The sequence below is a fragment of the Patagioenas fasciata genome, chromosome 10 (assembly GCF_037038585.1).
Source record: "Patagioenas fasciata isolate bPatFas1 chromosome 10, bPatFas1.hap1, whole genome shotgun sequence".
Lineage (NCBI taxonomy): Eukaryota > Metazoa > Chordata > Aves > Columbiformes > Columbidae > Patagioenas > Patagioenas fasciata.
The window spans coordinates 3,021,986-3,039,515 of NC_092529.1; the positions used below are offsets into that span (position 1 = coordinate 3,021,986).

A 17,530-nucleotide genomic window follows, 5' to 3' on the forward strand; every position below is an offset into this window, starting at 1 on the left:
GTAGTTTTTCAGAGCAGCAAGTATCACAGAATCCCAGAATGTCAGGGGTTGGAAGGGACCTGGAAAGCTCATCCAGTGCAATCCCCCCATGGAGCAGGAACACCCAGCTGAGGTTCCACAGGAAGGTGTCCAGGCGGGTTTGAATGGCTGCAGAGAAGGAGACTCCACAACCTCCCTGGGCAGCCTGGGCCAGGCTCTGCCACCCTCACCGAGAAGAAGTTTGTCCTCAAATTTAAGTGGAACCTTTTGTGTTCCAGTTTGAACCCATTGCCCCTCGTCCTATCACTGGTTGTCACCGAGAAGAGCCTGGCTCCACCCTCCTGACACTCACCCATTATATATCTTTAAACATAAATGAGGTCACCCCTCAGTCTCCTCTTCTCCAGCTCCAGAGCCCCAGCTCCCTCAGCCTTTCCTCACACGGGAGATGCTCCACTCCCTTCAGCATCTTGGTGGCTGCGCTGGACTCTCTCCAGCAGTTCCCTGTCCTTCTGGAACTGAGGGGCCACAACTGGACACAATATTCCAGGTGTGGTCTCCCCAGGGCAGAGCAGAGGGGCAGGAGAACCTCTCTGACCTACTGACCACCCCCTTCTAGTAGTACAAGAAGTATTCATAAGCTGTAGAGTTTTTATGCGAGTGGGAAAGGAATGCATTAAACAAATACTTTTTTTTTTTTTTAAATTAATAAGAGAGACTGTGCCTTTTTCTCTGCTTAGCTTCACAAATCTTGTAATTTTTGTGTGTGGCGTTCACCTTGTTTGGTTTAAATTAATCTCCTTTTGCCTTTGTACTTACTAGTCATGTTTATAGAGTATTTAGGATGTGTGAAGAATGAGAAGCGTACTTATATTTTGTTTGTTATGCTTATTGTGCTCGATCCTTCTTCTTGGAGCAGTGTCCCAGCTCTGGAACACCAAGGTCACTCCTACGTGAGCCCACTGTCATTTCTAAGCTTTTCGGCCAGTAACTCATGTCAATAAATTAGGAGGCAACAAGTCTTCGAGAATAATATGTTCATATTGGGTCTCCATGATGAATTTTCAGCAGATTCTATGGGGCTGAACAAACTGCTGTCACATGGTGAAGGTGGCAGGAAGGGGATGAGGAACCAGTTCCCTGCATGGGGGTCCCAGGCTGTGGTTGGATCCGTGGGACCCCCAGAGCACTCGCCTACCTTTTTCAAAGCAAATTGTGTTGGTGTTATCTTCAACCAAATCCTCTGCCCTCTCACGGGGAGCTACAGGTTCCGTGCCCTTTCCTAAATGAGTTGATATGTCTTGGCAAGTGTAACCCGTACCATTTATTTTCTCTATAAAATGGTTTCTAACTCTTAGGGCTGCACAGGAGCTATTGCTACGGCTCCAGACAGTGCTGGGGTATCTGGGGGAAGAAACACCCTGTATTTCTTGTCTCCCACATTCATAACTGAGCCTCACAATATTATTTACAATTTGAATTTTTCTTTTTCTTACCTAATTTGTTCAGTTCTCATCCCCTCCTGCAAACCCTTTCTCCCACAAACCCAGCAGCGCTTGCCATCAACCCACAACAGCTCTGATCCAAAAAAGCCGTTTGCCTTTCAGGCCAGTGGAGCATTATAGCGAAGCGCCCAGTCCATCGAGCTGTTGATTCAATCTTGCGAACACAAGAAGAATAATCCCCAGTGCAGTTTCCTGAAACAGGCTGATAAGATCTGTCCGAATCAGCCTGATCACTTGGCAGTCGCTGGGCTGTCTGAGGCCATGGGGATGTTGTCTTCTCTGCGCATTAAATTTCTCAACAGGAACAAAATGAAAGACAGAACGCATCTGAAATTGTCATATGAAGCGGTTCTGACCTCCCATCCACTTTTCAGTTATTCCCAGACATTAAATGCCAGAAGGCTGTGCCGCCATCCAGAGACCTGGACAGGCTGGAGAGTTGGGCAGGGAAAAATGTAATGAAATATAACAAGGGCAAGTGTAGAGCCTTGAATTTGGGCAGGAACAACCCCAGGTTCCAGTATAAGTTGGGGAATGACCTATTAGAGAGCAGCGTAGGGGAAAGGGACCTGGGGGTCCTGGGGATGGCAGGGTGACCATGAGCCAGCACTGGGCCCTTGTGGCCAGGAAGGCCAATGGTACCTGGGGTGGGTTAGAAGGGGGTGGTCAGTAGGTCAGAGAGGTTCTCCTGCCCCTCTGCTGTGCCCTGGGGAGACCACACCTGGAATATTGTGTCCAGTTGTGGCCCCTCAGTTCCAGAAGGACAGGGAACTGCTGGAGAGAGTCCAGCACAGGGCAACAAAGATGATGGAGAGAGTGGAGCATCTCCCGTGTGAGGAAAGGCTGAGGGAGCTGGGGCACAGGAGACTGAGGGGTGACCTCATTCATGTTTACAGATATATAAAGGAGGAGTGTCAGGAGGATGGAGCCAGGCTCTTCTCGGTGACAACCAATGATAGGACGAGGGGCAATGGGTTCAAACTGGAACACAAAAGGTTCCACTTAAATTTGAGAAGAAACTTCTTCTCAGTGAGGGTGGCAGAGCCTGGCCCAGGCTGCCCAGGGAGGTTGTGGAGTCTCCTTCTCTGCAGCCATTCAAACCCACCTGGACACCTTCCTGTGGAACCTCAGCTGGGTGTTCCTGCTCCATGGGGGGATTGCAGTGGGTGAGCTTTCCAGGTCCCTTCCAACCCCTGACGTTCTGGGATTCTGTGAAATGCTGTGCTGGGGCAGGAGGAGGTGGGACAACATCCCTAATTTCTTCTTTGCACTGATACCCATTGGGTCTGAGCAGCATCTCGAGGCGGCTGCCGTCCTAATGCTTCTCCATCACATCCCCATTGAGAGGCTGTTGCTTCGTTGTTGCCCTTGGCCAACTCGCAAAGTGACTTCCAGTCCCCTGCGCTCAATTCACCCGTTTAACGGCTGTTTTGCTGAAAGCTTGTAAAGTTTAGTAGTTAACATACCTCAGCGCACCCGCTTTTGGAGATCCGATAAATTGATTGATAATTTGATGAACTTGCAGAACCTCTATAGTAGGGTAAATAAAATGTGTTAGATGTCAGCGCTGCCTCTCTGCCCTCCCTGCAGTGGATGTGCTCTCTCTTCGATATATGGTGAGTGATGAACAGTATATTACAAACAACCTCTATCAAACAGCAACTGTTTGCTTCCCCCTCGTTCTGCCCTATTAGCATAGAGATGCGTTTGCAGTCTCCGTGCTGGAGGTTGGAGCCTTTTGGTGATTTTGTTTCTGTGGCATCTCAAGTACCTTTGCAAAGGGAAAGAACGATGCTTATGGGCCCCTTCATCATGGAGAAATCCATCCTCGGGCTCGGCTTGTGAAAGAAATGTGGCAACGTGTGGTTTGAACTTAGTCCTAACACTGAATTTAGCAGCTGAATTTAGCTAACAATCTGGTATCTGGTCTCATCAGTGTATCACTAGGAAGACTCGTTAAAGGCAGAACAAAAAGACCTGGAATGTGATCTTGTCTCTTTGTTAGAACCCGACACTGGAGTATTTGTCAAGTCTAGTCCAAAAAGAGCAAAACAAGGGGTGCTTTTGTCTTACTTTTGAGAGCTTTTGCCATTATCTGATATTTCCGATACCCTCCCTCGCCTTTTCTTTGTTAACCCAATTTTCCATTCGTTTTCATATTGCCTAATAGCTTAAATTTGTTTTCTCCCTTTTTGTGCTGTTTCTATGCCTGTTTATGAGCAGAATGGATGTGGGTATATACAGGTAGCACTGTTCCCAGTAAAACCAGTGCTACTTTTCTAGTGGAAAGCAGCACTCACATGCTCATACACATGTACATGTACACACACACTGCCTCTCTCACCTGTTTTTACTGCTGTATAGTTCTGCCTCTGCAGAAACTACATTAACCTGCTGCAATAACTACCGCTGCTGCCTCTTATTTCCGTGTAACTCGCCAACCCGTGTACAATTAATTTTTGGCCCTGTTATTGCAGTATTGGCTATTTTATGAAACTGCCGGGAGTTAGCACAGCGAATTGATTAAATATGTTCCAGACCTTAGGCTGGAGTCTGTGCGTCTGCTGGGATTTGGATGATTGAAGCTTGCGCTTCTCTCGGGATATTCCGCATTTAGGCTGAACCTTGGAAATTGTTTCAGGTAGACTAAACTTCCCTGGCTGTGTTGAACCTGATTTTGGGGAATCTGAGATTTCTATTTCAGCCCACAGCGGTCCTGCCAAAAAAAAGGCATCGCTATTGTGACTTATAAATAAAGCCAAGGCCTGGGCTCGTTTTGAAAAGGTCCTTAAAAATGATGGCTTTGCCCTTAAAGAATGTGCTGTCGTCGTGTTAATGGAAAAGATGGGGAACAATTACTCTGTAAATTGGGCAGACTCCACAGAACGTCTCGGATTTGCGCTGCATTAAGTAGTCCGGAGATCAGACTTTAAAAAGGGACTGCTCTGTATTTGCGGCGGCCGTACCTTCTGAAGCGCCTGTGCTCAGTAGTTGACTGTGGGTGTGTTAAATACGTGTTTCATGACAGCCCAGGGCCACTTCTCTGAAGGTTTTTCCCCATCTGCCAGTCATTTTAAAGAAACATAAATAAAAGAGCTATTCCAATTTCTTGAACATATATAATACGCATTCCCGAGAGACCGGAGTGACTCAGAAGTAGCTTGTAAATAACATGTTTTAATGTTCTTAAATATATGTGCACTGTCAGGCTTGCCGTGAGGTCTTGAGCCGCCGCAAATGGTATTTGCTTCATCTTTCACGGAGTCGACTGCGGGATGATGAGTGGTGGTTTGTATTTGGCATTTACCCTTCCTTTATTTTTGTATTTTCCTTTTTGTTTGGTTTTTGCTTGGTTTTGGGGTTGGCTGGTGGTTTGGCTCTGTATTCTGCTGCACCAGGAATGATCCCGGGGTTGTTCACCATTGAACAGCTGGACTCAGTGAGGATGACCTGACCCACTCATTCCCAGTCCAGCCCCATTGTAAGTACGAACGAAACGATGGCTGAATTTGTGGTTTGGCTTCAATAAAAATAATAAACACACAGTGGAGTAGCCATCAGATAGAGGATGGAAACAGCAAGGAATGGCCACCAAGAGGCCGTTTCATTGATATCGTCGCGAGAGACGGGAGAAGGAAACACAGGAGCTGAGCTAAAACCCTAAACCTCTGATCTGAGACGACTTGTAATAACCAGGTTATTTTAAGAGAAGAGCTAACTTTTCTTTTCCTTCCCAATTATTGCATTTCGGGTCTTTTTGCGAGGGGAAAAAAAAGGCTTAATTCCTTCTCTTGCCTTTTCGCTCTTCTGAACAGAAGCCAAAATTTGCTTGTGTAACTTCAAGCTGCACGGTTGCTGTGAGTTTGCACGCCCGGGTCAGTCGAGCAGCGCCTGGATTGGTTTGTTTCTTCCCCCTAGAGGTGTCTCATGATGTATTGGATGGTGCACAGACATCACCTGATTTACCCTGACGTGCAGCAAGCCTGGAACTGGCTGGATGGTGGCTCTGGAAGCAGAGAAGGCGACTCATGTGGGTGTGTAAAAACACTGCCTGCTGTGCCCGCCTGGGCATGCAGGTGCATTTTTAAGCTTAATTTTTCATAATAGCTACGTACACCACAACATTTCCTTTGGCTGTTTAGGGGATTAAGTGTAGTATGTGAGACCTTTCACCTTTAAGGCATTTGTTGAGAGACAGCTTGCGTTAGCAGCAGCGAAAAGCCATTAATTCCTGAGGGCTAATCACTCATTCCTGAATAATAACTCTTCCTCCAGTTAGAGGCGAGGGTTTGCTGCAGGGAGAGCAAGAAAAGAAAATAATTGTCGATTTCTATGGTAGGCAAAGGGTGGTGTGGTGAGGAACACGGAGTTTGTCCTTGCTGGTTGAAAATAGGTCCAGTTATGAGTTTGTTGTGTGTTCTGTACAGAGAGGATTTGGCTCTGGGTCTGTAGCGTTTGTGGTGCTTGTTTCTTTTTCCCATCCAGCAAAGCTCAAGTTCTGTCCCTTCTTTACATTCCTGTTTGATTTCCAAGCCCAAGCTGTCCCCAGTTGAAGGACTATGATGTTTTATTTGGCCTTGTCCCATAGATATAGGTGAAAACCTGGTATTTTTTTCATGAGCCTGAAAAATCCACTTAGAACACTATTTCCCCAGCCTTGTTGCAACATTTATCAGCCATGGCAAGGAACCCCGGATAATCACAGATGCTCATACCAAAGTCTCTCTTTTGGAGCTTTAAGCCTGCTTTTATTTCTTCCTTGCTTAGTCCCAAAGTCAAGGCTTGTTGTGTCTGCATGTTGTGCCCCTTGCTGTTTGAGACGGCGTTTGGAGCTGAAATCCTGACAGCTGAATGTGTCTGCAGGTGTATGGTACACCCGGCGTGTGACGTTCTTCCATTTGTGTTCCCGAGATGCCTTGGCAGCAAGGTTTTGTGAGATTTTTCTGGTTTAATGTTCATAATTATCCCTGTTATTCCGTGATGGCTTAAAAGTGAGAAACCCCTTGCTCCTGTTCCTCCTCCTGGATCCCGTAATGAAAGCACGATACTGATCTCTACTGTTGATGGCCACGGGTGACACCGTGCGCCAGGGTTGTGACAATGGTTGGACTTTGCTGGAGCAGGGGAACCGAGTATTTGTGCGGCTGGCTCTGCTCTCATTGGGTCTTTGGTTCTTCTTGTTCATATTTAGGTCTCAGTGACCCCACTGTGCAAATGCCCCTCTCGACCTGCCTGGGGGTCTGTGGTCCTTCTGGGCTCATCTTTGGAGGCTTTGCCAGCTACAGAAAGGGCTTTTTGGTGCCTCGTCCTCTTCAGAGGAGGCAAAACAGCTCAGTTAAAAACCATCTGAAAGAGAAGATCACTAAAAGCAGAGAGAATGAGGCTGTCAAATAAATGATGGAAAGGAAATTGCTTACAAATATTTTCTGATTTCTTTCTCATCCCTTTTACCGTCCCTTCTCCTTTGTCCTTCTTGGCTTTTTTTATCTTAAGATAAACATCGTATTTATTTTGTGTGAGCTGTGTGGAGAATTTCAATCCATTCGGAATAGCAAAATAAATACGAAACAATAGTGGTGTTCTTTTCTCTGGAATAACTGATGCCTCGCAGGGAGAGCTGCGGTCTATGTGCCAGTGATATTGGAAAGGCAGGCCACAGGAATCTGCGTTACTCCATTTTATTCTTCTTGTTATCAGTGTTCATTTCTATATTTTACTTTCCTTTTTGAGTAATAATCAATATTTCTTGGTAGAAATAGCCTAATAGCTTCTTTTGGCTGGCTGTAAAATAAATACGCTGTTGCTTTATAATGTCTGTTCGAGCATTGCTAATAAAGGGGAGGGACATCACATTATCCTTGTAAAACCACTTTTGAGCTGTGGAGCTGAAGTTTTCTCAGGTATTCATTAACAGAGGTTTCTGGCTCACTGGATGACAAGTGAATACTGTCCCCATTTAAAAAGTGAAGCCCTAATGCTTAAGGTTATTATTTTCTATAATAGCTTTTGTTACTTTTTGGGTGTCTGGGTATGGTGTATTTCTTCAGGTGTGCTGATTGCCCATAACTGGAGCTTGAAGTTTGGAATAATGAGCTCCTGAGCATCTCCACATCCAGCGGGTGCTTCGGAAGGTCCGGATTTGTCTGTGTCATTAGCCGGGTACGGTGACCTGTAAATCCCTAGCGGTCTTTGGGCTGTAATCATTAAACCGGCCTCTCCCACGGGATAAAACGGGAAGAGAAGCCGCAAGCGTAGTGGAGAGAACCCGGCCTGAAAATACAAATATCTTCAGAAAATTCTCTGGGAGTAGTGATAATAATAAAGAAAAAGTACAGTGGCAAAATAAACTGCTGCTGATCTAATTTTTCTTCCTCTCCCGAGTTTGCCTCTAGTATGGCAGTTTTTCTCCCTTCAATAAATAAATGCAAAGATGAGGATTGCTGCCAAAAACTGTCACATTTCTGGAACTTTCAGCCCCTGATTATTCACATTAAGCTTCCCCCCCCCCCAGCAGAACAGTATTCTGAACGTGTACACCCACCATTCTGTCAGATCTGTGCAGCCTGCGTCTGGTTCATCTTCTGTGTCTTTGATGTGCTCCGTAACGCAGGCAAAGAGGGGTCTGATAGTCTCTCTAAAAAAACCTGACAGTTTGTGTGACAATCTGTCCACGAATCCACGGGCTCCTTGTCAACCAAATGAGCCTTTGAATCCGGGAGGTTTTTGGGAACGGCGCTCGCAGCGCTGCATATGCGCCGAGGGGAGAGGACAACAGGCTGCCTCGGAACCCGGGAGATGCGTCTGCCTTTCCCTTCATCATTCCAGGGACATCTCATCATTGCTTGTTGGCTGGTTCTCAGCCCCGCACATGTCGGGGTTATTTAGCAAAGCCTGATTTGCTGGGAACTGCACGTGGAGAATAATTTGCAGTTGAGGGTAGAGGAAGAACCCTGGGAGGGGGTGGAACTTGCAGGCTTGGGTGTGCTTGTGGTTTTTTGGTGTGTTTTGTTTGTTTGTTTCTTATAGTGACACTTCCCTGCAGTTCCCTTTACCCATGCAAGTGCATGGATGTGATGCATTTTCTTCCAGCTCTCTTGCCCATCCCACTGCTCCCTCCTGTTCTGGATTCCTCTGGGAATCCAGTGAATTCCTTAGCTACCTGTTGTGGAAAAGGATGAGGTCACGAATATGACCTAGGATTTAAAGTTGAGACAGGCGCTGTGAAGTGGGCTGGTTTCCTGCAGTTTATAAATGGGGCTTTGGGATATTCTCAGCAGACAAAGCAGTTTTAGGCGCAGCGCGGCCGTCCGAGGGGGTGGCAGCTCTGTCGGAGGCTCTGTCAGATATCAGCTTTGGCATGATGGCATCAAAACTTAGATACGACGTTCTTCCCTTCCCAAAATAAACTCCTGCGATGGGCCTGACAAGGGAATGTACTTAGGATCTTTTTTAGTGTATGACAAGTACTTGATGACTGCTAATCATTTTTTCTTCCTTTTTCCCCTCTGAAGCGCTGGTCACCCTCCGCGTGAAGCTCTCAGCTACCTACCTTGGCACCTTCCATATTCTAGCAACTCCCTCTTCCCCTCTGGTCCCCTTCCCTTAGCACCGATTCTCTGCACGCCCCTTGTGCTCTCAGACGATGCTGGTTGTTCCACGCAGGGCCCTGTGACCTTGGTGTCCATCCCGGTTGTGTGACAGGTCGGTGACAGGACCCAGGTATCGCTGTGGGACGAGTTGTGCAGCTGCAGGGATCACAGAATGTCCCGAGTTGGAAGGGACCCACAAGGATCATGGAGTCCAACTCCTGTCCCTGCACAGGACACCCCACAGGTCACATCATGTGTCTGAGGACGCTGTCCAGTCTCTTCTTGAACACTGTCAGGTTGGGGCTGTGACACCTCCCTGGGAGCCTGTTCCAGTGTCCAGCACCTCTGGGTGAAGAACCTTTTCCTCATGTCCAACTGACCCTCCCCAGCACATCTTCCTGCCGTTCCCCCGGGATTCAGTAGCATCGCTGTCCCCTCGGTGTCACAGGCACATGATGGTGCAGGTCAGTGGGTTTGGGCTCCTCTGAAGCAGATGCTGAAAACCCTTGATGTTTAATCAATGCCTGGGAAGCCTGTTTACCTGCACTTGTCAGGTATAATTGATTTGGGCATTTACCGTGAATTCCTCGCCTAAGACTTCTCACTCCTATATTAAACTTCCAGCCAAGAAGAAAGCGCAGCGATACTCACCCACAGCAGTTTTATTGTTAATCTGGGCCTTTCATGTCGCTGTCCTTGTCAGAAAGCCTGGGTTGCCTGCTGGCATTTTGTGGTCTTTCTCCTTGAAGATGCTTTTACTTTCCAGAGTTTGTGTTTAAAGAATTACAGATGCTTTACTTGCAGCCTTTCAGAACAACGTGCTTTAAAGCAACCTCATAGAAACACAGTGTTTAATTATTTTTTCTTCTTCCCCTTTTAATCACCTGAGTAGAAATAACGTCTTTGCTGGCTGTCTTTCTGACTCGAAGATAATCTGAGGCTTTTCTGCATGTTTCCAGTGAGGCGCTTGCAGCTCTTTGGAGAAGTTCTCAATACCATCTTGCTGTGGGGTCCCTGTTTCAATTGGGCTTTTCCCAAGGTACCAGAGAGCCAGTCTGACCCTGGCCTGTGATCTCTGGGTCTGTAAAGCTGTTTTCACCCCGTTGGAGCATCTGATGCGGCACCTGGTTCTGGGAAATCCTGAGGTGTGTAGCTTTGTTTGATTCACCGTGTGCTTTAGGGGCTGGAACTTAATCTTTTTGTGCCTGGCTTGTTATTTGCAGGATAAACCCACCTGTGGTCCTTCCCATCAGTTCTCCCTCCCTAAAGTTTTGCCAAGATTGGGATTTTGTGGGATTTTATCTTTGAGAATCTGTCTAGGTATGCTACAGAGTTAATATTTTGCTTTCAGCTGTGAGAAGATCTGTTCAAAGAGGAATATAGTTCTGCCCATGACTAGTTAAACTTCCCTGTGTTGTTACTGTGGACGTTGCCTTTTTTCTGTCTTCTCTGAATCTTAATCCAAAATTTATGATCTCACAGCCTATTGCCAAAGGAAAGAATAGAATGACACAAACTCAATGCTCTCGTTTCATTATTGGGCTCAGCGGGAGGAGTGGATGAACCCACACATGAACAGTGAACAACAGAGCTGTGTTTAGAAGTTGGCTTTGGGTAAAAAACATCTTTTCTCCGTATCAGCAAGCTGTTTGTAGTTGTTTGCATCTTTCCTCTATTATCTTTTGAGGAAAAACATTTAAATTTGCATAAAAGCAGTTTAACCCTTGGCTTCTGTGCTCTTGTGATGTGCTTTATATGCATATTTCTGTTCCTTGTTAATTGGCTGCTATGTGTATGTGCGCTTGTGTTTGATAGGAAGGAGAAAATGTGACTGATCTCTTTTATGCTGGCTGATACAAACAGGCTGAACAGGAGCTCAAACAGAGAGCACAGGAGGTGAAGAGAACATGTCCTGAAATACCCAAACTCCCTGGTTTGGACCAAAGTTGATAGCAGTGATAGATTGTGTAGGTTGATTTTTAACAGATCCAAAGGGCCTTTCCAGTGAAGAGATTGGTTCAGCTCATCTGCCTCTGAAAGAGGGGAGATTCAGGCCAGGCATGAGGAATTGTTGCCCCTGAGGGTGGTGAGAGCCTGACCCAGGTTGACCAGAGAGGTGGTGGATGAACCATCCCTGGAGACATCCCAGGCCAGGCTGGACAGGGCTCTGAGCAACCTGAGCTGGTGAAGATGTCCCTGCTCATGGCAAGGGGGGCACTGGGGGAGCTGGGAAGGTCCCTTCAACCCAAACCGTTCTGTGATTCTATGATTCTGTACCTGCGGGAGAGGTGCAGGTAGATGGGGTAATTTTTCAAATATTCATTTGCGTTAGACTTCTGAGCAATGAGGATGAACAAGTGAATTTCTGGTGCGTGTGAACCGGCCCCGGTGAGGTGTGGAGAGCCTGGGGTACCGCGGTTCCCTCGGGCAGTGCAGCGGTTCCCAAATCTGAAGTTGTTCTGGAGCTTCCTGGTGGCAGCAGCTGTGCCCGCGGCACCTCTGTGTTCCTTGTCCCCAAGTGCCTGTGAGCAGGTGGCAGTCCTGCTGCTTTACTGAGATAGTGTGAGGTCTCATTTCTGAAAGGAGGATTTGAACGTCTCCCAGTTGACATTTGGCACATGAGGAGTAACCTCTGCTTTCCTTTCCCCTTTCTCTCCCACGTTCACGGTGTTTCCCAGTCCTGGGGCACACAGTGTGTCCCCCCAACCACATGCCGCCTCTTGTGCTCGGTTTTCCTGGGAGCCGGTGAGCACGGATGGCAGGAATCACAGAATCACAGGATGGTTGGGGTTGAAGGGACCTCTGCAGATCACCCAGTCCAACCACTGCTCACACAGGGTCACCAGAGCAGATCACACAGGGTCACATCCAGGCAGGTTTGAATGTCTCCAGAAAAGGAGACTCCACAACCTCTCTGGACAGCCTGGTCCAGGCTCTGGCACCTCACAGGAAAGAAGTTTCTCCTCGTATTCAGATGGAACCTCCTGTATTTCAGTCTGTGCCTGTTGCCCTCATCCTGTCACTGGGCACCACTGAGCAGAGTCTGGTCCATCCTCTGGCACCCACCCTGGAGATACTTATGAAAATTGATGAGATCCCCTCTCAGCTTCTCCATCTGAACAGCCCCAGCTCCGAGTCTCTCAGGAGATGGACCGAAGGAGGCGTCTGTCAGGTGCCAGGCGGGCTGTGCCGTCTGATCCCCGGTTGTCGTCTGCCACGTAAGTCAAGGCCTCCGCCGGCTGCCCCGTTTCATCGGAGCTATCGCTACTGTTCATCTAGGCTGGCAGCGCTTCAACGGCTCTTAATCCTCTTTGTATCTTTAAGCACTGTGACCACTGACAAGCTTCTGTACTCCGAGGTGTCAAAATATCTCAAGATAGCTGTGCTGACAGTGGCTGCTTTTGATTTTTCTTAATCCAAACACTTTCTGATCTACTGGCCCAGTCTGAACCTGATGGAGAAATCCATATCCCAGTGTCAGGTTGTTGCTGCTGCTGCGTGTTCACACAAAATTTTGCTTGAAATCTGATTAATTTCTAGTTGTTCATGCTCTTGTTGCTCAGTTTTACGTGTTACTGCAAGTAGTGCGTGTTTCGCTGAAGTTGTAAGGAATGCGGTTTAATGTCAATGTGAGAATGAGCTGGCAGGGATTTCTCTTTATGCTTCAATTACTTTCCCTCCTGAAATAACCCTGAGAGCTCAGTCTTCTGCTATATTGTGTTCTTGCTTTCATTGCTAGATGTTGTGGAAAGGGTCTGGGCAGCATAGCGAGGTGTAGTAGTGAGTGCTGGAGTTTCTCTGCTTGTTTGCAGCCAAGGAGGAATGCCCAATTAAAGTTATTCCAGATTTAGCTCCGAGTTTTAAAACCGGTTCCCTTTGGAAAGGGAATTTTTACCGCAAGGGTGTTTTGGGAGGAGCGGGGAGCAAGGGTATAGCGACAAATCTGTTGTTGAAAAGCAGCAGGGTGAAGGAGAGTGGTTCTGTTGGTCTTTAGGCTCTAAGTTATGTATTTTTATAACTTCTCAGTGTTTCCATTATTTGCTACGAACCATCATTTAATAGCAGGGGAAAATCTTTCAAGCTAACGTTTCTTTGTTGAGTTTGTTTGTCCTCTCTGGAGAGCTCTCTCCCCGATGACAAAGCTCTCGTGTTCTGAACCTGGCTCCCCTAAGGCTCAGCTTTATTGAGAGAAGTGAAACATTTTAGGTGGTTCATTCATTCTTTCTGCGTCTCTTGTTATTTGAGCCCTTATGGTGTCCTTTGGTCATGTTTTTAAACTTATTTCTGCAACTAAGACTGCCAGGAGCTTTATTTAATAATAGTTGAGGCTCAACTTTTTCTTTGCGAGCTGCCGTTTTATCTCAAGCATCACATATTGCGAGAGTAAATTAAAAGCCGCACTGACGTCTTGTAAGTTTGTGTTCAAGGCTCTCGCTCTTACTGCGCACCTGAATATTGTTTTATGAAGCTAAAGGACTTCACCAGGACCAGGGGCAGCTCGGAATTTGTTTCAAGTGCAAATTGCCACAGCTCGATCCTGCTCAAGAGCCTTTTTGCGTGGGCAGCCCTGCTGAAACCACATAGGTGGTTCCTGGCTTGGTTCCTCATTTGCAACCTTATTATAAAGCCCTAGATTTTCGTTAGGTCATTGAAACGTTATCCGCTGCCACAGGGTGGTAGGGTAAAATACTGTAAAAGAAGGGCATCTTGCATCCGAAGTTGTATAGATGAGGATACTTGGAAGATTATTCTCTGGAAGTAAAAGCTTGAAATCATGGAACCTGCTGTGGCTGCACCCACATGTCTGCTCGTTGAGCCCGCGTTTAGGACAAGAGTGAACGCGACTTTCCCAAGCTACGAGCAGGCCTAGAGACCAAGAAAAACCTGTTTAACAAGTCTGCTTGTTGAATGAACTCGGGTTTAAATGGTAAAACTCTGTTTTTCTTGCTTGGGGGAGCATTTAAAGACACTGATTGGCAGCACTGGAAATAGTGCTTCATGGGTTTCTAGGGGTTTTGGGGAGGACAAGGGAAGGAGGCAGAGAGGCCTGATCCAAAGGTGAGAAGTTGCATGATATGCAAAGATGTTTTCTGCTCATTTTTAAAACTCAGCAGCTTTCATGTGCAGGTTGAAGGTCTCCTGTGCGCCCCCCGTGATCTGCACATCGTGCCAGGGGCCTTGTGGTTTCTTTGAGCCCGGGTCTCTCCTCGTTCCCATGCAGAGATTCCTGGCTCTCTCTTCAGGTTCCCACTTGCCCTCTTTTCAGCAGCTTCAGCATCCAGAGCCATTTCGTGCCGTTTCTTTCCCAGCTATTTTTGTCCATGTTTGTAGCTGATGTTTTTGCAGATGGGTCCGACCATAGTACTGGGCAGCTGACCTCTGATAAACCGGGCCAGGTTGTGCCACAACAGTGCGACCAGCAAATGAATCTGTTGGCTATTTTTCCCTTCCTTAGGTGGGTTAAACTCCAACCTCATGCTGGCTCTCACGTACAACATATTTATTCCTGTTTTCCTCTCCTGCTGCTGTTTCGCTGCAGAGTGCTGCAGGCTAATAGTATTTGACGGGGCTGCTTCCTATTGCCTGAGAAATGCTTAATTTTACTACCTCGCTTGCTCTCTTTCCCTCTTTCTCTCATTTTGATCTCTTAAATCCGGTCCCTTTGAGAAATCAGACTATGAAACATGAAAATTGCTTGGGTAGTAATTGGAGAAACGGTGAGACTTATGAAGCCCATGGAGATAACGCTTACATCTACTTATGCACGTTAGTTAATTTTTAATGGCAAATTTAATTAATGAAGCACAGGTCTTGTGGTTTCATGTGTGAATAAGTAACAGCAGGGAGCTAAAAGTCAGGAGGGCTGTTTGCAGGACAGAGAAAAAGGCTCCATTAAAAACTGAACTTTTCATTATAGTAACGAGTGAAATGGGTTTAATAGCTTAGAAGTTCGACCATTATGTAACGAGTAAGAAAATGAAAACATCCACGACAATTTGCTGGCAAAACGCATTTTGAAGTGGTTACTCATCTGTGATTTCTCACTTTAAGTTTGTCTCGTAGGTCAAAGTTTGGAAACGCACAGTCTGTTCTGTGGTTTTTTTATTTCGGTATGTGACATAAATTCAGGCACCAGAGATAAAACGCTTAAATATAGCACCTTGAAGCCTGGGCTCAGAAAAACTTGTATAGGCCTTCCAATTAGCTCAGCTTCACACAACTCGAGTGATCCGGGCAGCTGTTATCCCCCGCTTGCAGATGGAAAACGGCGACTCGCACAAGTGGCAGAACCGCTAATAGAACTTGAGTTATATGCGTCCTTTCCTTTTTCCAACCGCCGAACAATATGTGGCGTCTCATCGTGGGCAGAACCACAGCTGCATTCACGGGAAAATAAATGATGAGGGCAAGAATAGTATTCTATATAAAATGACCACATTTGCGGGGAGACGAGATAGCGGCCAGGACCGACCCGAAATGAATAGCTGTCCTCGCTCGCAGTACCGTTTTGTCACTTTTTTGATTGATTATTACATATTTTCTTTGCGTGTGCCTTTTCAGACGAAGGGCCCTGCAGATGAGCTCGGAGCGAGGTGATTGCAGCTGTTTCGGTGTAAAGTCCAGAGGTTTTGCCCGAAGCGGCTTTATCAGCAGTTTAGCGACACCAGACCTCGCAGCGGAGCTGCTGGGGGTGCGCGGCCCCTTGGTGCCTTGGGGGGGGCTGCTGAGTGCAGCCAAGAGGAGGAATTTATCCTCCACCTTCAGCAGCTGCGAACTAAAACTCTGTGCGAGCTCAGGAGAGTTTAATGCAAACCTCTTAAGCCCTGCAGCAAGATCCAGCCCTTGTTTGGCGGCGCCTTAAGTGGTACCCGATCTGCCTCCCTGCCTTGTTGAAAGGGAAACAGGCTGCGTAATTTTCTTTTAAAGGATAACTCACCCAAGTGGAGGCGCTGAAATGGCTTTTGCAGCACTAGCAGCCAATTTTGGTGCTTGCGCATCAGGAGCTTACAAGATCCTTCACAGCAATTAATTAAAAAACAAGAGAACAGAACACAAAATAAGTCGGTGCTTGAGACACCTTGTTTTTGTGGTTACAAATAATCAAAGCCAAGGTTTGGTTGTTAGTGACCTTTTCCCCTTCGTTCCCTTCACAAAGCTGAACGTTGAATGGAGGATGTTTTGTGCTGAAAAGAAAAAAAATCAACTTTTAAGCATTTTTTGTGTTCTTTGAATATGCTGTTTGTTGTTGGAAATCTTTATTAATTATAGAATATAACTTTGTGACAGGATGAGATCTGAGATGCCTTTAATTTTTCGACTTGAGCGTTGCGTTCTTTGTTTCCGAATGCATTGTGTTCTGTGTTTCAGAACGCAGAGATCTACAAGCTGACATCCCAGCAGTACCAGGACGCGGCCACCAAGGCGGAGCAGTGGATCAAGTGAGGACCCATTTTTGTTCCTTTTCACGTTTCCAGTTACGTTTCATAATTCTGGATATTCCCATAAACCGAGTGTGATGTTACCTCCTGTCAGGTATTTAGGGGGCTGAGCAGTTGCAAGCGAATATCCACTGTGCCAAGCTTGGCAGAATTGAGTATCAAGTTGTTAGATCTTACAAGGGAGAATGAGGGAGAAGACATGGACTTGGAAAATCCACATTAAGTGGGAATATTTACTAAGGTTTTCCAAATGGCAACAGAACATGTTGAATCTGTTCAACTTTTGACACAACGTATTTAACCTGCGCATGTGAGTAGGGAGAATGGCACCACTTCCCAAATCTTCATTGTCCAGGGAAGAAAAAGCTGCACAGCCAAAATCTTAGCCCTGTACATTTCAATCAGAATAGTTGTGATGATCATTAATATCTTCTTAGAACAGGTGCACCGATTTTTCTGACATTTTTATTGCCCTTGGTACAGACCTTTACCGTTGTCTCTTTACCACGAGCATGTTTAGTGTCTAAATTCCATTTCTGTTTGATGGTAGTGTTATATAGCTTATTGTTCCACATGCGCTAACAGCTGTCCGAGAAAACATATTTTCTATAATTCTTTAATATTAATGAGTCCAAAGCAATTACACTGTCAAGAGCAGCACTCGGATCTCAGTTGGGTAAACAGTTGGCCAACATGCAGTAAACTGGAGTAGCAACATATGTAGTCCAGTTGGGTCCGGTCCAGACTGTACGATACTTAATTGCATAAATAGATAATATAGTAGTGATGGAATATGGTACTGGGGTGTGCAATATATTGTGCTGTCTTTATTTAAAATTATGTTTGACTGCCAAAGCATCACGTAACCTGTTGTAATTTCACATTTTTGTTTGGACAGTCAAGCAATAAGTTGCTAAAAAAGCCAAAACAAGGCAACTAACACATTGCGTGCATTTTCATGCGGTTTTCCATGGTAGAATTCTAAATTCTGTTTTTAAACATCGTTTAAAATATTCAT

At 46.2% G+C, this 17,530-nt stretch overlaps 1 protein-coding gene across 3 annotated transcripts in view; it reads left to right on the forward strand.

Moving 5' to 3' along the window:
- Nucleotides 1-17,530, forward strand: part of CHCHD6 (coiled-coil-helix-coiled-coil-helix domain containing 6) — a 110,627-nt gene that overhangs the window by 42,074 nt on the left and 51,023 nt on the right. For all 3 annotated transcript variants that reach the window (XM_065845614.2, XM_065845616.2, XM_065845615.2), the window contains one exon: nt 16,442-16,512. In XM_065845614.2, coding sequence (XP_065701686.1) covers nt 16,442-16,512 — 71 coding nt within the window. The remainder of the gene's footprint in view (nt 1-16,441; nt 16,513-17,530) is intronic.